Source organism: Strix uralensis, chromosome 1, assembly GCF_047716275.1.
Source record: "Strix uralensis isolate ZFMK-TIS-50842 chromosome 1, bStrUra1, whole genome shotgun sequence".
NCBI classification, from domain to species: Eukaryota; Metazoa; Chordata; class Aves; order Strigiformes; family Strigidae; genus Strix; species Strix uralensis.
The window spans coordinates 61,416,296-61,438,682 of record NC_133972.1 but is presented as its reverse complement, the minus strand read 5'-3'; the positions used below and the strand labels follow the sequence as shown (position 1 = coordinate 61,438,682).

At 38.4% G+C, this 22,387-nt stretch overlaps 1 protein-coding gene across 3 annotated transcripts in view; it reads right to left on the bottom strand.

The window, feature by feature from the left end:
- Window positions 1-22,387, bottom strand: part of PTPRN2 (protein tyrosine phosphatase receptor type N2) — a 691,070-nt gene that overhangs the window by 59,494 nt on the left and 609,189 nt on the right. For all 3 annotated transcript variants that reach the window (XM_074868529.1, XM_074868546.1, XM_074868538.1), the window contains one exon: window positions 3,727-3,874. In XM_074868529.1, the coding sequence (XP_074724630.1) occupies window positions 3,727-3,874 (148 nt within the window). The remainder of the gene's footprint in view (window positions 1-3,726; window positions 3,875-22,387) is intronic.

Below are 22,387 nucleotides of genomic sequence, written 5' to 3'. Positions count from 1 at the left end.
ATTACTGACAAGGATAATGAACATGCCCAGAGCAAGTACCCTCTGCTCAGGTGTTCCTGTCCTTAGTGCACATCCCCTGGCTGTGCTTTGACTGCACACAAGCCTCAGAGCTGGGTGCACACTCTGCCCCCAAATGCTTTGCTTTCCTTTGGAGAAAAACCAAAGCACAGAGGTAACCAGGTTGCTCTAATATATACCATAACCCATCAACACAACTGCAGTAGACAGCTTTTGACAGATGTTCACTGCAAAAACTTGTTTGCCAAATGTTTAAATACCTATATGTATCTATGGTATACATAAATAACAACATACAGTATTGACCCTGTTGAGATGGATTTATTTTGCAAAGATGTAAGAAGAGAAAATAAAGTCTGGAAAGCTTTTTTTTTTGGACATCAACAAATTGAGCTGCCCATGTGTTCATACAGAAAAAAAAGTATCCCATTTCCCTAAATTATAGCAGTCTGCTTGTTGGTTGGCTAAAAGGATGCAATTTTGTTAATCTAGAAGGTGCAAGTTCAATTGTTAGAATTTTTTTAACCAGTAATTAATTAAATACAATGTCAAGGTGTTCTGCTACCAAGTACTTTGAAAGCTGTTTGTAAATAGAGCAGAAAGGTGTAAAAGTAAGCTTTGATAAAATTGTGAGATTAAATATAATGTTAATCTAGAAATTACATCAGTTATGTAATCAGTAAAAAATATCATATCATTTTAAGACTGGTTAAGAAAGGAAAATGCAAAGTAAATACAACATGATATTAAAGTTTCCTTGAAGCCTTACTAAGATGAAATCTTTTACATGAATTGGTAATCTTGTTCTACCTTGCCAAGGTGATTATGAATATGAAAAGGGTAAGGAAATGCTAACAAGGCATTACTCCATGAGAATACTTTGAATGTAACATAACAACTTTGTAGCATATCAAAAGCATATCAGCTTTCCATCTTAATTTATTATGAAGCAAATCTGTGACTTCTGCTATAGTTTTGATGTCAAACATAGTCAAAAAAAGGTGGGCAAACTGGGCTCTTTCTCATCTCAGCCTAATCTTAGAGTCTACAATAACCATCACCATATCAAAATTTAACATTGCTTAAACTCTATGCCACACTTTCCATCCATCATCAAAGTAGTTTTAAGGATATAACAGGACAGCTGTTTACTAGTGCACAGTAACTTCAGAAAGTGAGGGCAGGTAATTTTGTTCAATTCAGTCAAAAAGGAAAGTTCCCACTCTGCTAATAGCTGTAACAAAAGTTTCCACATTGTAACAAAGCCAAAAAATATCATTTTACTCTTGTAAAAGTACTAAGGGATTTTAAATGTGCTAAAATACTTCTAATTAAAGCTTCAGCTAAATTGCAGCCACCCTGTCCGTGTCCAAATACTTTCCCAGGTAGTACTGATTCAGTCTAGGCTCAGCGAAGGGAAGAACAGGCATAACAATATGCCATGGAAAAAGCAATGGCACAGACTTGTCAACTGAAGGCTGATCAGTGTTGGCTGATTCATCCACATGGTACAATATGATGAAAAGAGACAGACTATCTTAGCTCTAAAAATAGTTCAGCTCTCTAGTGTGGCATGACACCCAAGCTAGAAATCTCTACTCTTTAGCACTGCCGCAGCTATGTTACTTACGGATTCAGAGCTTGAATGGTCTAGTCTGAGGGTCCATATCTTACTGCTTGTTGTATCATGCAGATGCATTTCCTACGGCACTGGTAAGGCGGCACCTCGAATACTGTGTTCAGTTTTGGGCCCCTCACTACAAAAAGGACATTGAATTACTCGAGCGTGTCCAGAGAAGGGCAACGAAGCTGGTGAAGGGTCTGGAGCACATGTCGTACGAGGAGCGGCTGAGGGAACTGGGGGTGTTTAGTCTGGAGAAGAGGAGGCTGAGGGGAGACCTCATCGCCCTCTACAGCTACCTGAAAGGAGGTTGCAGAGAGCTGGGGATGAGTCTCTTTAACCAAGTAATAAGCGATAAGACAAGAGGTAATGGCCTCAAGTTGCGCCAGGGAAGGTTTAGATTGGATATTAGGAAGTATTTCTTTACAGAACGGGTTGTTAGGCGTTGGAATGGGCTGCCCAGGGAGGTGGTGGAGTCCCCATCCCTGGAGGTGTTTAAGAGTCGGGTCGACATAGCGCTGAGGGATATGGTGTAGTTGAGAATAGTCAGTGTTAGGTTAATGGTTGGACTAGATGATCTTCAAGGTCCTTTCCAACCTAGATGATTCTGTGATTCTGTGAATAACCAGCATCAATTTCTGGCAACACCTGTAGCTCCCATGCTGTCTTCAAGGCAGTAACCAGAAACAATCTGTCTTAATTTATGAGCAGGGACTTGGGATAGCTTAACATGGTCTGACTGTCCATACCAAAAAGAACACTTTAAGCAGGAAGATTAACTTGGATCAATACACATTATCATGGAGCAATTTTCACTTCCTATCATGTTGGCTGAATGCTATTTTTTCAGGATGTAAAAGAGCACAGAAGTCTTGCACTACTTTCATGATGACTTCTTTAGAACTTTTCAACAGACCTGATCCCAAAACATATGGAAGTCAGCAAATTGTTGCTGTTGCCCCAGAAGACCAGCACCACATTTACTCAGGAGAATTCATACTGCCAAACTACGGTACTCCTCTTCTAAGCAGCAAAGTATTGCAAAAAGAGCCACTACATAAACAAGAGAGCCAAACCCTGCTGAAGGAAATATGCAAGGACTCATAGGCTCAGTTAAATTATCATGTACTTTCAAAGAATCTTCACTCTAAATCTGGCTCTGACATTTACTTAACGTGTTACCTGTCATTTCCCCGTTTCCAAAGGAGGAATAGTACTTACTTGAGGCTCTCATAGGGAAAATTAATGTTTTCAGGGCACTTTAAAAATTAAAATAGCTATATATGTTTGCCAAACTACCCAGCTGGATTGTGGGCACACTGATTGAGAGCATTTTTGTTGCTGTGGACTGTGCATATATTCTCAGTTTCAGTTTTGTTTCATTGGTTGCTTAATAAAATGTGTGGCCATAGAGTACCAATGTAATCTATGAGATACATATATTTGCATAGGAAAAATATGTTGCTTTTATTTCAAGCTCAGAAAGGTGGCTGCTTACAGGAAAGAGCAGATTCTAGGAATATAAACACTGGGTGATTTTTTTTTTCTTTTTCTCTTTTTATTCTAAGCATAGCAGAGAGAGAAGCCAGTTTGCAAGCTTATGCACTGAAACCTAAAGGGGCTCATTCAGTACAGCTGAGTATCTGATGAACAGATCATCTAGCTCTGATTATAGACTGCTGGTATTACTGTTGGATGGACATGATACCAACTTGTCTAAACACAAGCCAAACTTCTTTCTGTTGAATGGCTACAGATGCCACTCTTGTACAGAAAGTATATTCCAGCATTGAAAAGCACTCTGGCTATTGAATTTCATGAGACAGCACAGCTGCAGTAGCAGTGTTATGTGACATAGCTGTGCATTTTTGTAACATATATGCAACTTATAAGGAGAGAAACAGTGTCTGATATGACAACAGGACATGCACCCAGCCCATAGTTGCAGCTACAGTTTTATAGTACACATATAAGCTACTCTGGATTCTGTTTGCCTGTCATCCGTAGCTTTCAAACCACTGTGCAAAGGATATTGAGAAAAGTATCAAGAACTTAAAAAAGAATCATCCAAATTAAAGTGTACATACATGGTACCACAGCCTGTAAGCGATTCTTCTGGGTATTTTCCTCCTGCTGTGCAACAGTGGTGGCATTGGGTTCAGCCTGATAAGCACAGAGAGCTTCCCACTCTTTCTCCAGACGATTCTTGTTTTTCAGATGATCTTCCATGTAGGACTGGAATTAAAAGAATACTACATTAAGCACTGACTTAACTAGGCTCAAAGCTAAGCAAAAAGGATGTATCTCAGGATGGCAAGCATGGGAATCTTGAGCTTTGGGGACAAAACACACTCAGTCTTATGGCTAATTCATACACTTAAAAGAGAGTTAACTTCAAGCTTATTTGTGCTATAAAAAATAGAATGCTAACATGTACCAGTGCTAACAAAGAAATGCCTGAAACCCCGAGCTACCGAGCTTCAGGAGAAAACTGTTTCTTCTTCAGTACCTAGAAAATATAAGTCCAAATGTCTCTAACATCAGGTAATGAAAAAGATACAAAAGCCCACTGATAAAAATTACTACAACAGCTCACATCACACCAAAGGCTTTTAAAACTGAAGTTCAAGCACATATGCAAGTCACAACAACAATACAGCTGTTGAGGAGAATTAAAAAATTGCCAGGCTGAAGTGTCATGGCTCAAGTACTGGGGCATTAGGAACTCACCCTGCACATGGACTGGCACAGAGAGTGGCTTGAACTGAGAAGGTGCTGTTAATTAATACATGTTGTTAAAGATTGTACTTGGCATTCAGTGAAGTCAACAATGTTAGGAAAAGCATTGCCAAAGAAAAATTAACTGGCCATGGCAGGAATCATGGCCCATCAGAGTATATTGGTGCAGGTCTTAAGTTCTGCAGATGTTCCAAGGCTAGAGATTCAGTACAGCAGGGCATCAGGAATTCAGTTCCAAAGGTTTTCCAAAAGTCAACTAAAACCCTATTCCTTCTACCCCATGTACCCGAAAATCGTCCAAGCAGGTGAGGGAACAGAAAGAAGTAACGGTGGTAAAAACCAGAAATCTTCCCCTCCCTTTAACATGAAAATTAAGAAAGTGAACACTTGGTACTGTAAGCCTACTTATACAGCCAAATTACCTTTCAGAGCCTGTCATCTTCTCCCACAGTAAGCAACAGAATAATCTGACATTATACACAGTTCGTACTTGTAACTTAAACTCCATACTACCTTTACGAGGTACGTTGAAGTTAACATCCTTAAACAGATTAAAAAAGGGACAGACTGTTTAGGGGACAGGGTCTGGATGGGGGTCGGAAGCAGAGCTGGGGGTGCCTGTGGCCCAAACATCAGTCAAAGCGGTTCCTGACGGAGTATTCATTAAAACAGCCCAATCTGTAGCAACACTTGTCTAGAAAAAGCTCCTAGAAAGGATTCACTGAAAGTATAAAAAGCAGTTTGCTTAGAAAACCTTTTCCATAGACAATCTCTGCTATGTTGAATAGTTCTTCCCAAACATGCTTTAAAGAAGAAAGACTCTCATGCCCTCTCAGCAGGTTTAACAGAAGGTGCAAAAAGCTTGCAGCTTGTCTTCCGCCAAATGGGAGCTCTGCTAAAGCTGTCGTTCCACCACGCTTCCCACCCGACCAGCGAAGCAGGATACTGCTCTCTCTTGCAGCCTGAATGTTTTTTCAGTTACAAAAGAGCCCCTGACACACAGCTTTGTTTTGTGCAGTGTTTGTCGGGTGTGTGCGTCTTTACACGAGATTTGTAAATCAAACCTGTTACTGAAAAGCAATTCAAGAAGTGACGCTTCCAGAAAGGATATCTTTAGGGACATAGAAATATATTGCATTAGAAGAAAGGTTTCTAAAGAAGGTAAAAAATAGTGGTGGCCTAGATACAATCAAAACACCTACTGTGTGATCTTTTCTATAATGAAGGAAAAAGCATTGCAGTGGACAGAGCTATGACCTGATGGATGGGGATCTGGAAGAGTTGCACAGCCCCATAGTGTGTTAGGGGAGAGGGTCAGCTAACATGTTACTAGTCTTAACCGGAAAGTTAATGGGAGGAAACCATCCTCTGATAGTTTGCTTGTCCTTGCCAAGAGGCTGTTGCTACTGGAGAATGGAGGGAGGCTAAAGATCCTGTTCTTTTCTCCTAGAAAATCTGTGCCTGGATATGTATACTAAAACATAATAAAAAAAAAAATCCCTCCTGAGCAGAGACTAGTTGGTATACAAGAATTTTTATGAGGCAAAGGGAAAAAATAGCAAAATCTTACAATACCACTGAGCCAAGGCTCCTGGCTTCAGAGAAGCTGTTTAGCACACAGCAGGCAGAGATCAGGCAGTCAAGGACCAGCCTGTAGCATCTTCCTATTTTAAACAAGAGTTTTATAATCTGATTCATTTTGACATGCCCATCACCAATGTCCCATAGATTTCAGGGACATTTTATGCAGATATATAGATCTGCCACCACTGAATCTCTCCAAAATACTATGAGATCCACAAACCTGTAGGAAAAGGGCCACAAACATTTGATTCCTAAGGCAGGGCTGTACGTAGCAAGGAGCTTCCTGTTGGCTCCAACTTGGCTATTTGATGATTTCAAGGATTGTATTTCAAAAAGGAATTTTATTTTCTTTTTAAATCATCAAATGTGACACAGTTAAGGTAATCAGATTGGGTTTAGTGCACACGAATTTTTAAGTAACCCATCTCTTTAAAAAGGAATAATCTTTTTACTTTTACCTTCCTTTTTCAGGGCATCCTGAGTGTAAAGAGAAATAAATGTTCAAATGAAAACACACTGAAATCTTTACTTTAACCAGACAACCACTTTTTGTGTATTGCATGTATCAGATTCACAGGGCACTTCCTGACAGATCTCAAAAAGGTGTTTGACTATTTGAACAGATCCATGGAAGGCTCTACACAATACGAACATCTGCTTTACACACATTTAAAAAAGCTACTGAGAAAGAAGCTTGCTTTAAAACATTCAGGAGTCAGACAATTCCCTCAGAGTTAAGTAATCTTTCATTTACAGGCCTTCAGAGCCCCTACGCTCATCCCCATTTTGCTAAACAGAAGCTTAGTGATTTTGAAACACTCTCTTGGGAGCTGCTGGATGTACATTAAATTGAGTGGAACTTCTGATATTTTAGAGATTGTATGTCTACTCAAATCCACTCCTTAATTAGGATGTTTTCAGGAGACATTCTGCAGTGTTTGCCTGGTACAAAAGAAATTCATTACCAACATGTCAAACACGCACATGATTTTCCTTGTCCCAGAACAGCAGGTAAAATAAATAGAGGTTGTCACCACTGTTATTGTAATGCTCCTCAAAGCCTGATCAAAATGGTAGAGGTCTGGTCTCACCAATATGTCCATATCAAGACAAGTCCTGTAATCCCAAGTATATGCTATTATTTAAACAAACACTGTCTGCTTGGACAGAACTCCTGATGTACCCTAAATTTCATTAAGTCTTAATCTTCCTTCACAGGGCCTTACCTGCAAGGACAATTGCTAGCCCAGTTCATACTTTCTCTTGTACACATCGATGAGATATCTTGCTACCAAACATGTTATGAGGATAAGGAGGATGCATCAATGTTAGGTAGAGAAAGGGGATGTGTTGTAAAATCTATTATTATTGTGTGAGATATGCCAGTTGTAACACAAAAAACAAGCTTTCAGCCAGAGGATGAAAAACTGTCCCAGGGACAATGAATCTCTGGTGAAGAGAACCAGTGCCAGCGGCAAATATTAAGACAGATTCAGCATGCCTGAACACAGGCACAAAGACAGAGCACAATGGCCTGTCTTGGCTTTGGTAAAACTTCCTGAGCGCTTGGTTGATGCTGTAATATGGTGTCAAACCACTTTGTTTTTCTTTACTTCTTTCTTTACTCAAGGAGTGGCATCCAGTGCGTGCTCTGTGACTAAATTAAGGTTAACAAATATAACAATTAAATTGTAATTGTTTGGTCAATCTCCAAATAACTTCTTCACAGATGGTATGGTTTGCATCTGTCAAGATACTTGTTTTAAAACCACCTATTTTATTAGCTGATGTTCAGCTATTACAGAAAAAACAGTTATTTTTGACAACACACTTCCAATACAGTACTTGATCAGACACTCTTTTCACGACGGAGAATGTCTCTTTTAATGAAAAGACGGGCAACTGTTAAATTGACAGACCTCAACAGGTCTAATCAAATCTCAAATGTCAGCTGAAGAAGTGGATGGGACATTATCTTAATCCTTGTGAATGGTGACCACTCAAATCCACACCTTTCACCTAACAGTGTGAGAGCCACTACTTTCAAACTGCTGCTGCTTTTTCCCAAGATGCAGAGGGCCAGGCAGTGCCGTGGGGCTTCACTGGATTCCTCAGAAGGAATTTGGAGAGGAGAAAATTGGCCTTAACTATTACATAGCAAAATGTGAACTAAATGACTACACTTGAAACAATTTGTTTTGTTATTCTCTCCAACTGACTTAAGTAAAGGCTTTTTTTTTGCCTTTGTTCCTTGCTAACTTGTAGGCTACATTGTTCTGGCACAGGACACTCCTGCATTTTTGCTATTCTGCTTAAACTTGTCTTCTTCAATACATATTGCATTGACTATATGTAAGAGGAGAACTTTTCTGCACAAATCCAATTTACTTTCAACACAGCACATGATTTTCTCTTTCCTTTTTCTGGCTTAATACCTTATCATTAGTGGCCTCACAGTAAATTTCTCTGTTCCCACTCATATTATGTGCAGTGCTACGGAAGTTAGAGATAGAAGAAGCCTATCTGATTACCTGTTTCCAGGCCTTCAAATAATGTTTTGTTTCTCATACTTCACTAAGAAACTTTCTAACATTTAGGTGCCCTCTATCTAAAGTAGAATTCTAAAACACAGTTCATTACTATTTCCTGGGATACAAACTGCTCTGAACTACACATTGTATTCCTGGAAATACTCAAATTTTTTTCAGTAACAAATAGTAGTCCTCATTTGAGATGGCTTTTTCGTAGGGATGCCAATAGTATTGCTTTTCTATTGCAAACTTAATTTGCTACCCATTGTCACCAATTCATTTATTTCAAGCTGAGTCTGCTTACACAGAATACTGCTGTTCTGTATAATTTCCAGTTGTATTTATTTCAGTGTCTTCACAGATTAATGGATCTATGCAAACTATAGACATCTATTCTTGTGACTCTTTTCTTCAAAAATAATTTAACTTTATTTGTGGTATGTGTTTTCAGGTCTACAGTTTTCAAACTTTTGAATTACTCCTTTGTCATCACTTTTGTGCAGAACTTTACACTGTGATACCACTTGTAAAAGTCATTGTCACTTCCATCCACTTCCAGATCATTATTTAAAAAGTTAAATATAACTGGATCTAACAGCAATTTCTGTACTCTACCAGACACTCCTGTACATAGCTTTTGATCATTACTTTTTGTACATCATCCTTTAGCCACATTTCAATCCACATAATTGTCTTCTGAAAAATTGACATTAATTTTTCAATTAACTATTCATGAGACAGTTTCAAGGCTTTATTAAAATCTGAATATATTACATCTGTTGTTTTCACTTCATCTACTGGTTTTGTAGTTTTAGTTAAATAAAAAGCAATCAAGTTTGTCCAGGCAAGATTTATTCTTTTTAAAATTATGCACATTCTTACTTATTGTGCAGCTATCCAATGAAAAGGATGGAGGAGATTAACAAACGCACAAAGGAAAGACTCCAGCCTTCCCCATCCTCTTAAATGAGAACCTCACACTTATCTCCTTTTTATGTCCTTGAAAAATCTCTCGCTAGATAATCAGCAATTTCTTTTTTAATATGTGCTCCATTATTTGCTAGGGCTGGAGTCTGGACTCAGGGAATAGCAATAGAAAGGTTCATTTCTCTTCTCCTCTTCCCTTCTCCCCATTCCTCTTCTATAAAATTATGATTACTTTATTTTTCTATTTTGGTGCACCCACACTTGTCCAGATCTGCTCAAAGCTCCCCGAGATAAGTGTCACTATTAGAATCCTGAGCCATGTTCAGACCATGCAGAGCACCAGAATGTTTCTTCACATTTTCTAAGCATTTCTCACACTTTCTAACACCATTTCATAGCAATACTGAAGTTACTTTGGGCTCTTCCTTCTTTACAGAAGGTTGGTCTTTCTCTCTGAGCTGCTGTGGTGTTCTCGCAGACCAAAAGCTGGAAGCTCATCACATGTGTGTCCATAAAGAATGCTCTCAGTGGTGCCCCATGTAGGAGAAAACACGGAAGCAAAGCCAAACTATGCCCATACGCTTTCTACCTTTCTTCCTTAATAAAGCAGACCTTAAATAAAGAGAGGATGCACTATCTCAACCAATTTAAGTCTTTCAATCAACTAACATGTTAAGAAAATCAGTTTTCTCCAATAGTTATAGATCTGTTAAAGAAGTTTCTGATGCTCTGATCCAACCAACCCGCAATAATGCAGAGACTATAGCTGTTACCAAGACCAGCTCCATCTCTGACATGTCACTCTATAGCTTTAGTCCTAACATGGCAAATAAAGTTTACAACATTAACTGTAGAGAAATGTGACTTTATTGGGCTAGTTACATTGAGTTTTTATATATACATATAAAAATAAAAATTCTGTTGTGGCAACTCATTGTCAGTATCTCACAGAACTTGTAGCTGGAAGAAATCTCAGTAAATTAACATCTGGCTATAAAGTCTCACATACTTTTAATCCTGGGGAGCGTTCTGTAACCAGTACTGTCAACAGCAACACTCCTGACTTTACTGAGGCCAGGATTTCACCATCTGATTAGTCAGTCTTTTCAAGCTTAAGGCTCCTTTCTCTTTCCTAACTTGCCCTGTGCCATCCTGGATCTCCTGATCTTATCAGCATCTGTCTAGGGTAACCACAAATGAAAAAAATCTAGGAACTAAAAACCTGGGAATTTGTATTTTGTCTTTATAAAATACACTAAGAAATTATTTTTCCTTAGTGTTTGCAGCCATATTACTACCATAATGTGTTTTGATCTAATTTTTCTTGTATTTTTCAGTACCTGATTACACCACTGAAAAGAGTAGTTTTGAAGCCTTTTCAATTAAGTATTGAAAACTACTGTGAAGCTTTACTAGTAATTTGGCATAAACCACTACTAATATAATACATAATATGGTAGGTGATGAAGGAAAACTAAAAAAAGAGCGAGGCAATTCTCTGACAAAGCAACTATTCAGCCTGGTTGAGAATAATATCCCTAGATTATTTCAAATAGGTTGTATTATTTGGAAATAAATTAACTTCCACAGTGATGTCAGCCAACAATAAAAAGTGACATTCCATAGTTTCAGTTTTATGTTTTTTGATGTAAAGATTATTGTAAACAACTACGCATGTACACAGAAAGCAGTTGTGCTTTAAGTATGCTCTCTAAAATAATTTTAAATCATTGTCCTTGGGTTTCTAGAGAAGTATCATCTTTGTATGAGCTGTGTATGGCATTACCTCCCAGACTAGACTATCGTGCAATTCACGGGATCATTAAATAGCAACCTATGTTCTGTTTACCTAAATTAATATACCCTTGATGTAGCGTATATCACTGCCTCCCCCTCTTTTAATGCTCTGATAATAGAGTTTTGTAACTGGTAAAAGGATTACTTCAATCCAATCAGCAGGTGCTGGGATCAGTGTGTGTCAGACAAACACTTGCTAATCCCTTTTCTTACTGCTCCCAGCTGCCAAAGGTGCTCAATGAAATCCCAATGAAATGGCTGGATACAAACTGGTATGGACCAACGCAGGCTTTCAGCTCTGGAGGAAATCTTGGAACATACACATGATGCTAAACATTGCTTGAATCGAAATGATGGAGGCAGGTATACTTTTGAAAGGAAATACAGCTAAGAAATTAAGCATTAAAAAAAATTAGAATGCTTAATTATGAAATATTTACTCTACCTGGCTCCCTAAATATAGCAGAAGATAAAGAAATTCACTCTACAAAGAATCCCTTCTCAAGGATTATCAGCTACTTAATAGTGTCTTCTAGGTCTTAAAATACAGCCACCCCCATCTCCTCCTCCTTACCCCCTTTCTTGAAATCTAAATTATGCCTATGAAGTTTCACCCCTGCAATTACTTTGCTTTAAATAAACCTCAACAAAAAGGAGAAGATGATTACCATAAAAGGAATATAATTTGCTCCCTTACAATCTCTGCATTTCTATAGCTCCTTCTGTCCAACTGTCTGAAAGTACTCACATTACTTCTGCAGGGGAGGCAAGTATCATTGCCGTTTCACAGATGGGAAATGAAAGGGCAGAAACATCGCAGTGAATTTCCCAGGGTCACAGAATATGCTCCTAAAACACTTATTTTGCAGGGGAATTCAGAACTCTTCTTGACCGCTGTTTTAAGCTTTTCCCATGATGATGTTTATAGAGAGGGTTAAAGGCTGTACAACCTTCATGAATCCATATCTGACAACATTTTCGTAATTTGAGCATACCCAATGTTCTGAACAGGTTTTTGTTTGGGGGTTTTGTTTAGAAGTACAGGGTTTAAGTGGTTGATGACTAGAGGAATTTAACTGATGCACATGTTAGATTCTGTTTATACAACGGCATGCCAAACTAAATAATAAAGATTAAAAGATAAATTAGCCAAAATCAGTTTCCAGGCTTTCTGTACTTCTTATGGTAGATTTCACAATAAAAATCTTAAATAATAAATAGCCTTTAAATAAAGGAAGAATGTTATTTCAAAAAATGGAAGGCTAAATCTCCTAGCCAAATACTGCTATTTCACAACACGGGATATGTTGTGACATTTCTTTAAAACAAAAATAAATCCAAAACAAAACCCCCCAAACCTCCCCATTAAAGGCAGCTCTGCAGTATAGGAACTGATGCCAAGCATCGTGTCAGTTGAATTCGTCAACTGAGACATTTTGGGAAGTGCTTCTGGTAGCTTTGTTAAAAAGTAAAAGTGCAAGCTGCATAGCTGTATAAAAAGAAGCAAAAAAACTGCAAAAAAGTATACAGATCAAGTCCTTTGAGTCTTTGTGATAAATATTGACACCCAATGCCATTCTCCCAGGAAACTGCTATTTTCTTCTTACATATTAAACCTGTTTTTCAGATGATCCCTTCTCACTTTGTTTTTTAACTAGTGGTCTGAACATCGTACCACAATCCAAGACATATTTGTGATTCATTTATATGCCTGCTAATGATGTTGTATGTCTGAAACAAAAATTTTAAAAATATATTACAACATACTAATTACCTAGCTGAAAACACAAAACCAAATTCTCTGACTTCTTCCTCTCCAAGCCCCACTAACTCAATTAAGCATTTAAATTTGGGTTCCCGGTTGGGTACTATATTTGCAAATTTAGATTTTAATGAATTAAAGTCTGTGTTTCTTTTCAGAGCACTTGTACAGTCATCTTCATTTACTATATATAAAAATTACCAAGAGACAAATATAGAATTCTGAAAAACGTCATGTTTAAAAATAATCTTCTCTTCAAGCGTGGTCAAGTTCTTCAGAGATAATGAGACTAGGAAAACCCAGGCAACCATGACCAAGTACATCAAAGTGATACAGCACATGATGTGATTTATAGATAGTCTGGCAAATTATGCCTCTGCTAGACAGTGGCCATCTTGAGGGTAGAAAGGAAAATATTATTTCTACAGACATAACATCCCTGCTAGAGCAAAAGGATAAGCAGTAATACTCTTACTACTCTTCTTAAAAATGTGAATAAAAGTGAAAAGGTGCTTCTCCAGGAGCAAATTACGACTCATAAAGGAAAACCCCTGTTTCCTGTCTCTGTTACGGGAGTTTTCTAAGGAAAAGGCTGATTATCCAGTCTGTTCTTTCGCTGCTTTTTCTCACAGGTGACCATATGTTCTCTTGTGCTTATGCATATTCTGCCAGTAGGCTGTGGGTATAACATGGATTGCAAGACTTCTTGGATTCTGTATTGCATATTCTCCATTTTTCACAAACCTCTGTGTGTGTTTTTGGACAAACTCTATTAATTTTTATACCTTCCCCCCCCCCCCCCCCCCCCCAAACCAGTAAGCAGTGAAGAAACTTTTTCCACAGAAGTACTTTTAGGACTTAATGGAGACAACTGTGGGAGAAGATATGCCTGACTTCTGCCCTATCTCTTGCATGCCACATTGAACCAACATGCAGCAGGAGACTGAGCAATGCTGGCCGTAATAAAGATGCAGCTGGCATCTACCGAGCTCCCAAATCTAGAGGAAGTGTCCCATTTTTTTAGGCAACCTTTTATCTATGCTCCATGGGTTTTTCAGCTAAGGTTGGCCTAGCTCAGTGATTCTCAAATTCTCAAATATTTTCCTCACGAAAGCATTCCAAAGGGATTGTGAAGTGATGGTAGAAAAGCTTTAGAAGTTTGTAACCTGAAGACATCCTACCTACTCCTGGGACTCTTGGGTTTCCATGGAAGCCAGTAAGGGATAACACTTTAAAGAAGTTTGAGGAACACTGGCCTAATCCACAGATGAGAATATTTGAAGTGATAGAGGGCAAAATAAGAACAAGGGAAAGTCAGTGTGAAAGAGGACAGAAAAAGAAACCAAGAAAAGACTGTAGAGATCAACAAAGAAAGGAAAATATGAAACAAAACACTGTACTGCAAAGAAAGAAAATCAGAAAAACAAAAACCAGAACACAGCAAATGAAGAAAATGCTATGGGAAGAAGCAAATTTTGGTCATAACTGGTAACTGTCAACATTTCCTTGTGTGCTGTTTCTTTTCCTTGGAACACTTCCCCTCACATGCTGAACCAAGGAGAAAACATTGAGAGAGTGACAGTAGTAGTTTTGAGTAGACAGTACAAGTACAGCTTACTGCTAAACAGAAGGAAAAAGCAAAATAAAGAACCTAAAATTTCATGCATGTGTGCAAGTGCATGTGTGTGATAGCTAAGGATCTAGCAGACTGGGAAAATAGTCTCAAAGAAAACTGTTACCAATTCAGAAGAGACTCAAAAAATGAGTAGATGTCATCTTTTTCCATCACAGAGGTAACTGACTATAGACTGCATATCCTCAATTTGGTTTTCACAAGCTTTTCTAATGTGTATTTAACATCTTTCAGCCAGCTCTCCAAATATGGAATAGTTTGCTCTTAGAAAATGAGGCCAAAACTAAACTCACAGAATCAAATCTGACAAACCCAGGTACAGAACTCCTTTATACTTTCTTGTCTTAAAGAAGACTAATGAGGGACAAAAAGGGGCAAAAATATTACCCTTTGATACGATCCTCTTTGTATTAAAGCCAGTATGATTAGCTGTGAGAGCAGAGCACTGGGACACCAGAGAATGGAGGTCTACTCCTGGCTCTGCTTCTGACGTTAAGGTTAGTCTTGGTCAAGACAGTTCCTTGTCTGTGCCTGAGCTTCCTGGACTAAAAAGACAGGATAATGATATTGACCTTTAAAAAGAGCTTTGAACCTACTGATCAAAAGTGCTATGTAAGAGTTGGCTTATTATTATTTTGGTTACTGAAGTGAGTTGAAAGTCTCCCAGTGACTTTAATCAAAATTTCTTATATCAGGACCCAGAATCCTAACTGAAGGACAAAGTTTCTCTAAATTCAGTTGTGAAAATACACATATGGTAAGTCAAAGGCTGGTGCATACCCTCAAATACTGCAGAGTTTTCCTGACTCCAGCAGAACTTTAAATGACACAAAAGTAATTTCTGGAATTCCAGAAGAAATAACATATTAAGCACTATTAGTATATTCACTACGTGAACAGTAATTAGACACTACTGTAATGTTTTCAGTCAAACTGGTCTAATGCAAAGACCCCAATAGGTGAAAGGAGGCAATGAGGAAAGAGGCAAGCACCTTCTTCAGGTGGGTATCACAGGTGCCCACCTGAGCAGTAGCTGGACATCCCTCTCACTGTGAGTCAGCGCTGCCCTGGGGATTTTATGTTACTGTTTCTGTGTGGTTGCTGTGGTTAATCAAACCAACTCTTCTGGGTGCCTTCCTATGAAAGCAGTAGATAAATACCTGCATGAGAAATACTCTTGCATTTAGAACAGCTTTGCTTTTGGATTCTGCATTAGCTTCATCCTTGACAAATTCTGCCTCTTAACTACACCAGTCTACCAACACTGGCATAGTGACCGTCTCTAACTGTTGTGGTCTACATGGATTGTTATGACTCTTACAGATTAAGAAGAACCCTTGACGTCTTTCACCTAACACACGATTATAATACGTACAAAACTCGATTTTATAATGTAAGTGCTTCTTCAGGTATTGTTAGTGCGTGCTATTTAACAACTATGTTTAGCTATGTTTAAGCTAAAAACCCTTTGATTCTGTCTGATGAGTGAACATACAGTCTATGGCACTTTCTGCTACAATACCACTCTGTCTGCAAGACTGCTGCAAAGGAACATTTGTAGGACTAGAGATATAAGATTAGTTCAGTAACCTGTAATTTTCTGAGTGAACCCAATGAAGTGCCAACGTGGTCCACACAGAGGTAAAGCTTGGAATAATCTCATGATAGAGCAGGTACATGGGGGTTTGTTGTGTTGATGGTATCTTTACACAAAGTCCATCACGCAAACAATGTCTTAAAGCATTTAAATGATCTCTATCTGCTCTGCTGGCAAGATTTGTCACTGACAAAGTCATGCGACATCTCTTACATTAGCTTTTTTCTGTAATGGGACACAAGCAAATTAATAGTGTTCTTTAACGTACATCTTCTCCAGTACTTATGTGGCTGAGACCACTGCAAATTAAATTTTGTAAATTATCACTGCTTTGCTTTTCACCATTTATGTCACTATATATTCACAATTTCCTCATCCCAAGGAGTGAAAACAGCCTCGTCAGCTTCATTTGTTCACTCCTGTAAGAGATGAAAATTGCAAATACTGCAAGGAGAAGTTTTAAAATTTAAAATGCCAAGTAGTTTTTCATTAACACTTAAAAGATGTGTATATTATACCTCTGCTCACAAATATTTATCTATACTTACATGAGGATACCATTGCTGTACATAGTATTTGTACACAAGCATACATGTGGGTATAAGGCACACAAGAGATGAGAATACTCATCTCAAGGCACATGACACTAATAAAAATATATGAAAACTGAAAATACACCACCATTTAAAGGAGTAAGAAGGCCTAGCTAAACGTGAAGTAACATTGTTACCAAACATAATTGTAGCCTTTGTCTGTGTCATAAAAGTATCAGCAAGATCTAGGGCCCAATTCTGAGCAGGCTCCCACCTGCTAATCAGTCGTGTGCAGATACAGCCTTGGGTGCAATTTCAGTTCTCAGATATTTCTGTAGCTTTCTTCCGTTGTTATCTCAATAGACATCTTCACTTTGGTAAGATGGATATTGAACTACCATCCTGCTACACATTCCAGGAATATGCACACAGCAAGCAGCTCGGCATCAGCTCACACATGAACAGGCTTAGCTCCCATAAAATATTCATTCATTTAAAAAATATTTGCACCCTGCTGTCAAACTTAGACAAATTCATACCGAGCTTCAGAAAATAGCTGTTTTAATGGTAAATGATGTTCCAGAAACCTCTTTCAGGCTAAACACTCTCGTCAAAATTATTTTAATAAGAAAGATTAACAATTTCAACATTAGCTGCTAATCCCCTTTCATTTGAAACTGTGCTGATAAAATTCTTTGCTTGTCATTCAAATAGTAAGTAATAATTATAGATTTGGGGCCTCCATCTCTTGCTTCATTAATAGTAAATTGCATGGAAGTCTGAAGCATAAAGTCAGCTTTGATACATCTCAAAATGCAATTTCCATAGCTTTCCTTAGCTATGTACAATTAATTACAGAGTTAATAAGGGGAATATGTTAATGAAAGGGAAATTATTCACTCAGACCACCTGGTCTTATCAAATTTCTTTAATATGTTTCCTTCTTTCTGTGAATTTGGATGACAGCAAGAACACAAATCATTGCTAGTGCATTGCTAGTCCTTCAGTATTTTTATTTGCAACTACCTAAAGTCCATTTAAATTAAATATGAAAAGAATGTAAGAACAAGACAGTACTAAATAACTGACTGTACTTGTTTTCTCAAGTTCAGTACCTTTTTAATTTTAAAACAAAAATGCTTAAACAACTTTATAATTACCAGACTCTCTTCAGTGCTCAGAGTATAAATATAATATATCCAGTAAAGAGACATTGTCATTTTTTGTTTATTTTCTTTAAAGAAACATGTTGTGTGTGCACATATTTAATAAAAGAAGTACAGAAACATGCTTCAATTCACTACACTCTGACAGCCACTAGACCTTAGTTGCTATGTGCAGTAGCGTTATTGGATGTTCATGGGAATATTTTAGATAGTACAAACAGCCTGGGCAGAAGGAGACAAATCTTCACATAATTAATCTTAAAAATAACATAGTTGTGATACATAGTCAGAGAAATATTTTTTAAAGACACATCAAATCCAGCAACCAACCATCTTCGACAGACATTAATGGATTTACTACTAACCAGACTGAGGACAGAAACATTTTAGGACCTGGATGCCAGTCCTCATAGACATTCCAGAAAACAAAAGGGCAGAGAAAAATTCCCAGAGCAATAGCAGGTCATGTTTGAAGGAGGTGATGCTTGTGAGCAGTTTGTCACACCTTCTGTTCTTAGTTCAGTACAACGGTACAGCAAGCAGTCAGAAATGAAAGGCAACTTGTAATTCTCCCCAGCTATGAACACAGTTTTCTTGGATAGCTGGGCAACCTAAAGCAGCATTAGTACATGAGTTTAGGACAATAGGATGAGGGAGACACAACGGCACTAAAGGAGAGCTACCAGCTTGAAAAAAATTGAAAGATATTACTCTAGTCTAAAATAAAGGAAGAGTTATATAAAAGACAGAAATTCACAGCAAAAGTATGTATTTTATAAAGACATGCTGGAGGGAGGGGGAGTTGGAATATTTGACGGTAGTAGACTTTAACTTTGTCTGGTTTTGACCAAAAAGTAACCTAGTCCTCTTTTATGGAACATCAAATACTATGTCATCCACAAGCGAACTTCACAGATTATTTTAATGTTTATCTCCTTATTTAAAAATGTTTCCACAGCTGCGTCGTGGGTGCATATGTAAAACTTGATCGTCACAGAAGCATTTTGTCTGTGTCCTACACATTAAACTTTCCAAATACCACCCAAATTCTGATACCATACTCAGAGAACACTGCCAAGTTAAGGCCTAATCCCAGAAAGATTGCACAAAGCAAAATATAAATTTTTTTATCTTTCGCTGAAGATGAGAATAAACAGACTTTGTTGAAGCAATGGTGGGATTAAGCTAGCTTCACTGCCAGTAGCACCTTAACCAGAACGCTTCCAGTAACTTCTGCTGGTGTGGCTCACACGAAGAGGAGCTCTCCAAAATACCACTGGAGTTCTCCTGGGTATCTTAAACTGCAGTTGGTATCATGGTGCAAAAACACAGTGCCAGTACGATGTCCCTTCTTTGTAAGTACCACGAAGAAAGTCCCAGTTTCATCCTGGACTGATACGTATTTTCAGAAGGTCTGAAACTGTAGTCCCATTTACCACACATCATTTGACCTTAGTGGTGCATCATGTCTTGCAACCTACATGAGACATTTCTTTATCCCACAGTGAGTCAAAGCTCACCTCCTTCCCATGTCTGAACTCTGTCACCAGCTCAGAAATAGATCAGGTGTAACATGTATTATCATCTTGGCCTCCTGCCTAAGAAGTCCTTCTGAACCCCCTCTTCCTAGTGTCCTTCTTCTAAATAGGCATTTCCACCTGTTAGATCCAAAATATGATTAACTGCTACATCTGCTACTATGAGTTATCAACAACTTAATGCCTGATGTAAGTGTGCACAACGAGACAAACACAGAGAAGAGCACTTCATTACTTAGGATGCATTTGGAGCCAAAAGACAAGACCAGTAGCCTCCTGGACAAGAGTTAATTTCTGGTTTCTGCTACTAATGAGACTCTCAGAAGCAGCTGAGGGCACAGTAACATCCATTGTCTTCAACCTGAAGTATCAAACCCCAGATCTTTTTCATTAAATGGCCTCCTAGCATCTTTTGCTGCTTGCTACAGCTGGTACTTATCTTGCCTTGACGCTACCTGGATGTTTTCTAGAAATGGAAAAAAGCTGGGAGAAACTGAAGAAAAGTTCAGATAGCCACCAAGTTTTGTTTCAGCCATGGCAATGATCCTTTCTTTTTATTTTGTGCACATAGTTGCATAAGCTAGTTTTGTGTCAAATATCTCTCCCAATGTAACACTTCAAAAATTAGTACTCTAGACTATTAATAGAAATGTTTTCTTCATCTTTCTACTAAAAGCCTTAGGGAATGATATAAGGTGGCTAAAAGTATTCAACCAAAGCACCTTAAACAAAGCTGGAATAAACACCTCAAACAGCAGACCAAGATGTAGTCACAAGAATTTGGCAAGTTATTTCTAATCATGAATATATTTGGGGAAACAACTGACAGGCAAGAATTCAGGAAAAAGAAAAGATTTTGAAATTAATTTCATACCATGTTCAAGAGGCATGTTTTTCTTTAATACTGACTGTGTAATTGTTATTTCCTAAGGCCCATTCACCAAGATTAATATAGAAAAAGGGAGGCAACTGAACATGAAACAAACAAAAATGGAAGAATCAAAGGGTAACCTGTTCATTAATATTTTTTTTTGAGTTTTATTGATGAAATAATAAATTGAGATTGAGATTAATAAATTGGATTGAGAGCAGCCCTGAAGAGAAGGGGACTTGAGGGTACTAATGGATAGAAAACTGAACATGAGCCAGCAATGTGCGTTTGCAGCCCATAAAGCCAACCATATCCTGGGCTGCACCAAAAGAAGTGTGACCAGCAGGTTGAGGGAGGTGATTCTCCCCCTCTGCTTTGCTCTGGTGAGACCCCACCTGGAGAACTGTGTCCAGCTCTGGGGCCCCCAACATAAGAAGGACATGGACCTGCTCTAGCGGGTCCAGAGGAGGTCATGAAGATGATCAGGGGGCTGGAGCACCTCCCCTATGAAGACAGGCTTAGAGAGTTGGGGTTGTTCAGCCTGGAGAAGAGAAGGCTCCAGGGAGACCTTCTAGCAGCCTTCCAGTACTTGAAGGGGGCTACAGGAAAGACGGGGAGGGACTCTTTATCAGGGAGTGTAGGGATAGGATGAGGGGTAACAGTTTTGAACTGAAAGAGAGTAGATTTAGATTAGATACAGGGAAGAAATTCTTTACTGTGAGGGTGGTGAGACACTGGCACAGGTTGCCCAGAGAAGCTGTGGCTGTCCCCTCCCTGGGAGTGTTCAAGGCCAGGTTGGACGGGACTTTGAGCAACCTGGTCTAGTGGAAGGTGTCCCTGCCCATGGCAGGGGGGTTGGAACTAGATGATTTTTAAGATCCCTTCCAACCCAAACCATTCCATGATTCTATGAAATCTATGTAGCGCATACATCCATTTATTAGATTTATGGCTCTATTAGTAAAGCTGTTTTCATATGCAGTGAGAATTTTGCACTTTTCTTTGCTCCTATGTCTCAAGTCCTGGCTTTAAACAGAGGCAAATGTTTCAAAGTAACTTAAACATTTAGGGATGAAAAAAAACCAACTAAAATGTAGAGATAAATGCCATTTCATCAGCAGATCTCTCAGGAGGCAACCAGCTCCACTTGTCCCTAAAAGCATGACAACTCAGGGAGAGAGGGGTAAAGATTTTCCCATTCACCGTATTTATGTCTTTTTGGGATACTGGCTATCTTGCCACTGAGTAATGCAATACACAACAGCCTTTTCCCTTGTGACTCCTCTTGTCTGACTGTTCCTGATAAAATGTCCTTTAGGGCCAGAGCCTTCATGGGACTTATATTTTGTGAGACTTCTACAACTATTTATACTGGCGCAGTTGAAAGATAAGTTGGGATTTAGATCCACTTAGTACATGTGTAAGGAGTTTATGTTTTTAGCTAAACTTTGCCACTGACTTGTTTCCCTTCCCGTGTGAGGGAGAATTTTCTTCTTTGTTTTCTCAGTTGTAAGCTTTTTTTCCTAAACAGAGTATTTCTGCTCTTGAAACTCATAAAGAGTTAAAGAGAAATTAATGGTGGTAGAAGAAAATGGTGGAAAAAGAAAAAATTTTAAAACCCACTAAATAATCAAACACACTATAATTGTGACAAAGACCTTGTTTTCCGTACCTGCAGTCCTCACCTTTGTCTCTGCTAGCATTAAGTACTTCTGTTGCACGTGTCCCAGGCAGTGCACTGCACTCACATACTGTGCATCACGCTCCTTTGCTCAGGAAATGTTTTGTGTGCACATGGATTAAGCTCAAGGTGGAAAGTACACATGATCTAGCACAGTGCTATCGGTCCTCACATGCTGGAGTTTCTCTATTTATTTAGAAAACTCTGTTTAAATGCCTTTTGCTCATGCTTTTATTGCAGATTTAAGAATAAAAGCAAGGGATCTCAGCAAAATGTGGTGCATGATTTAAAAAGTATTTTTTCTTGTTAGAAAGTGTCTTCTATCACACAATCCCCCACTTTTCCACATTCAATTAAAAGAAAATCTATAGCAGCTATCCCACAGAGTT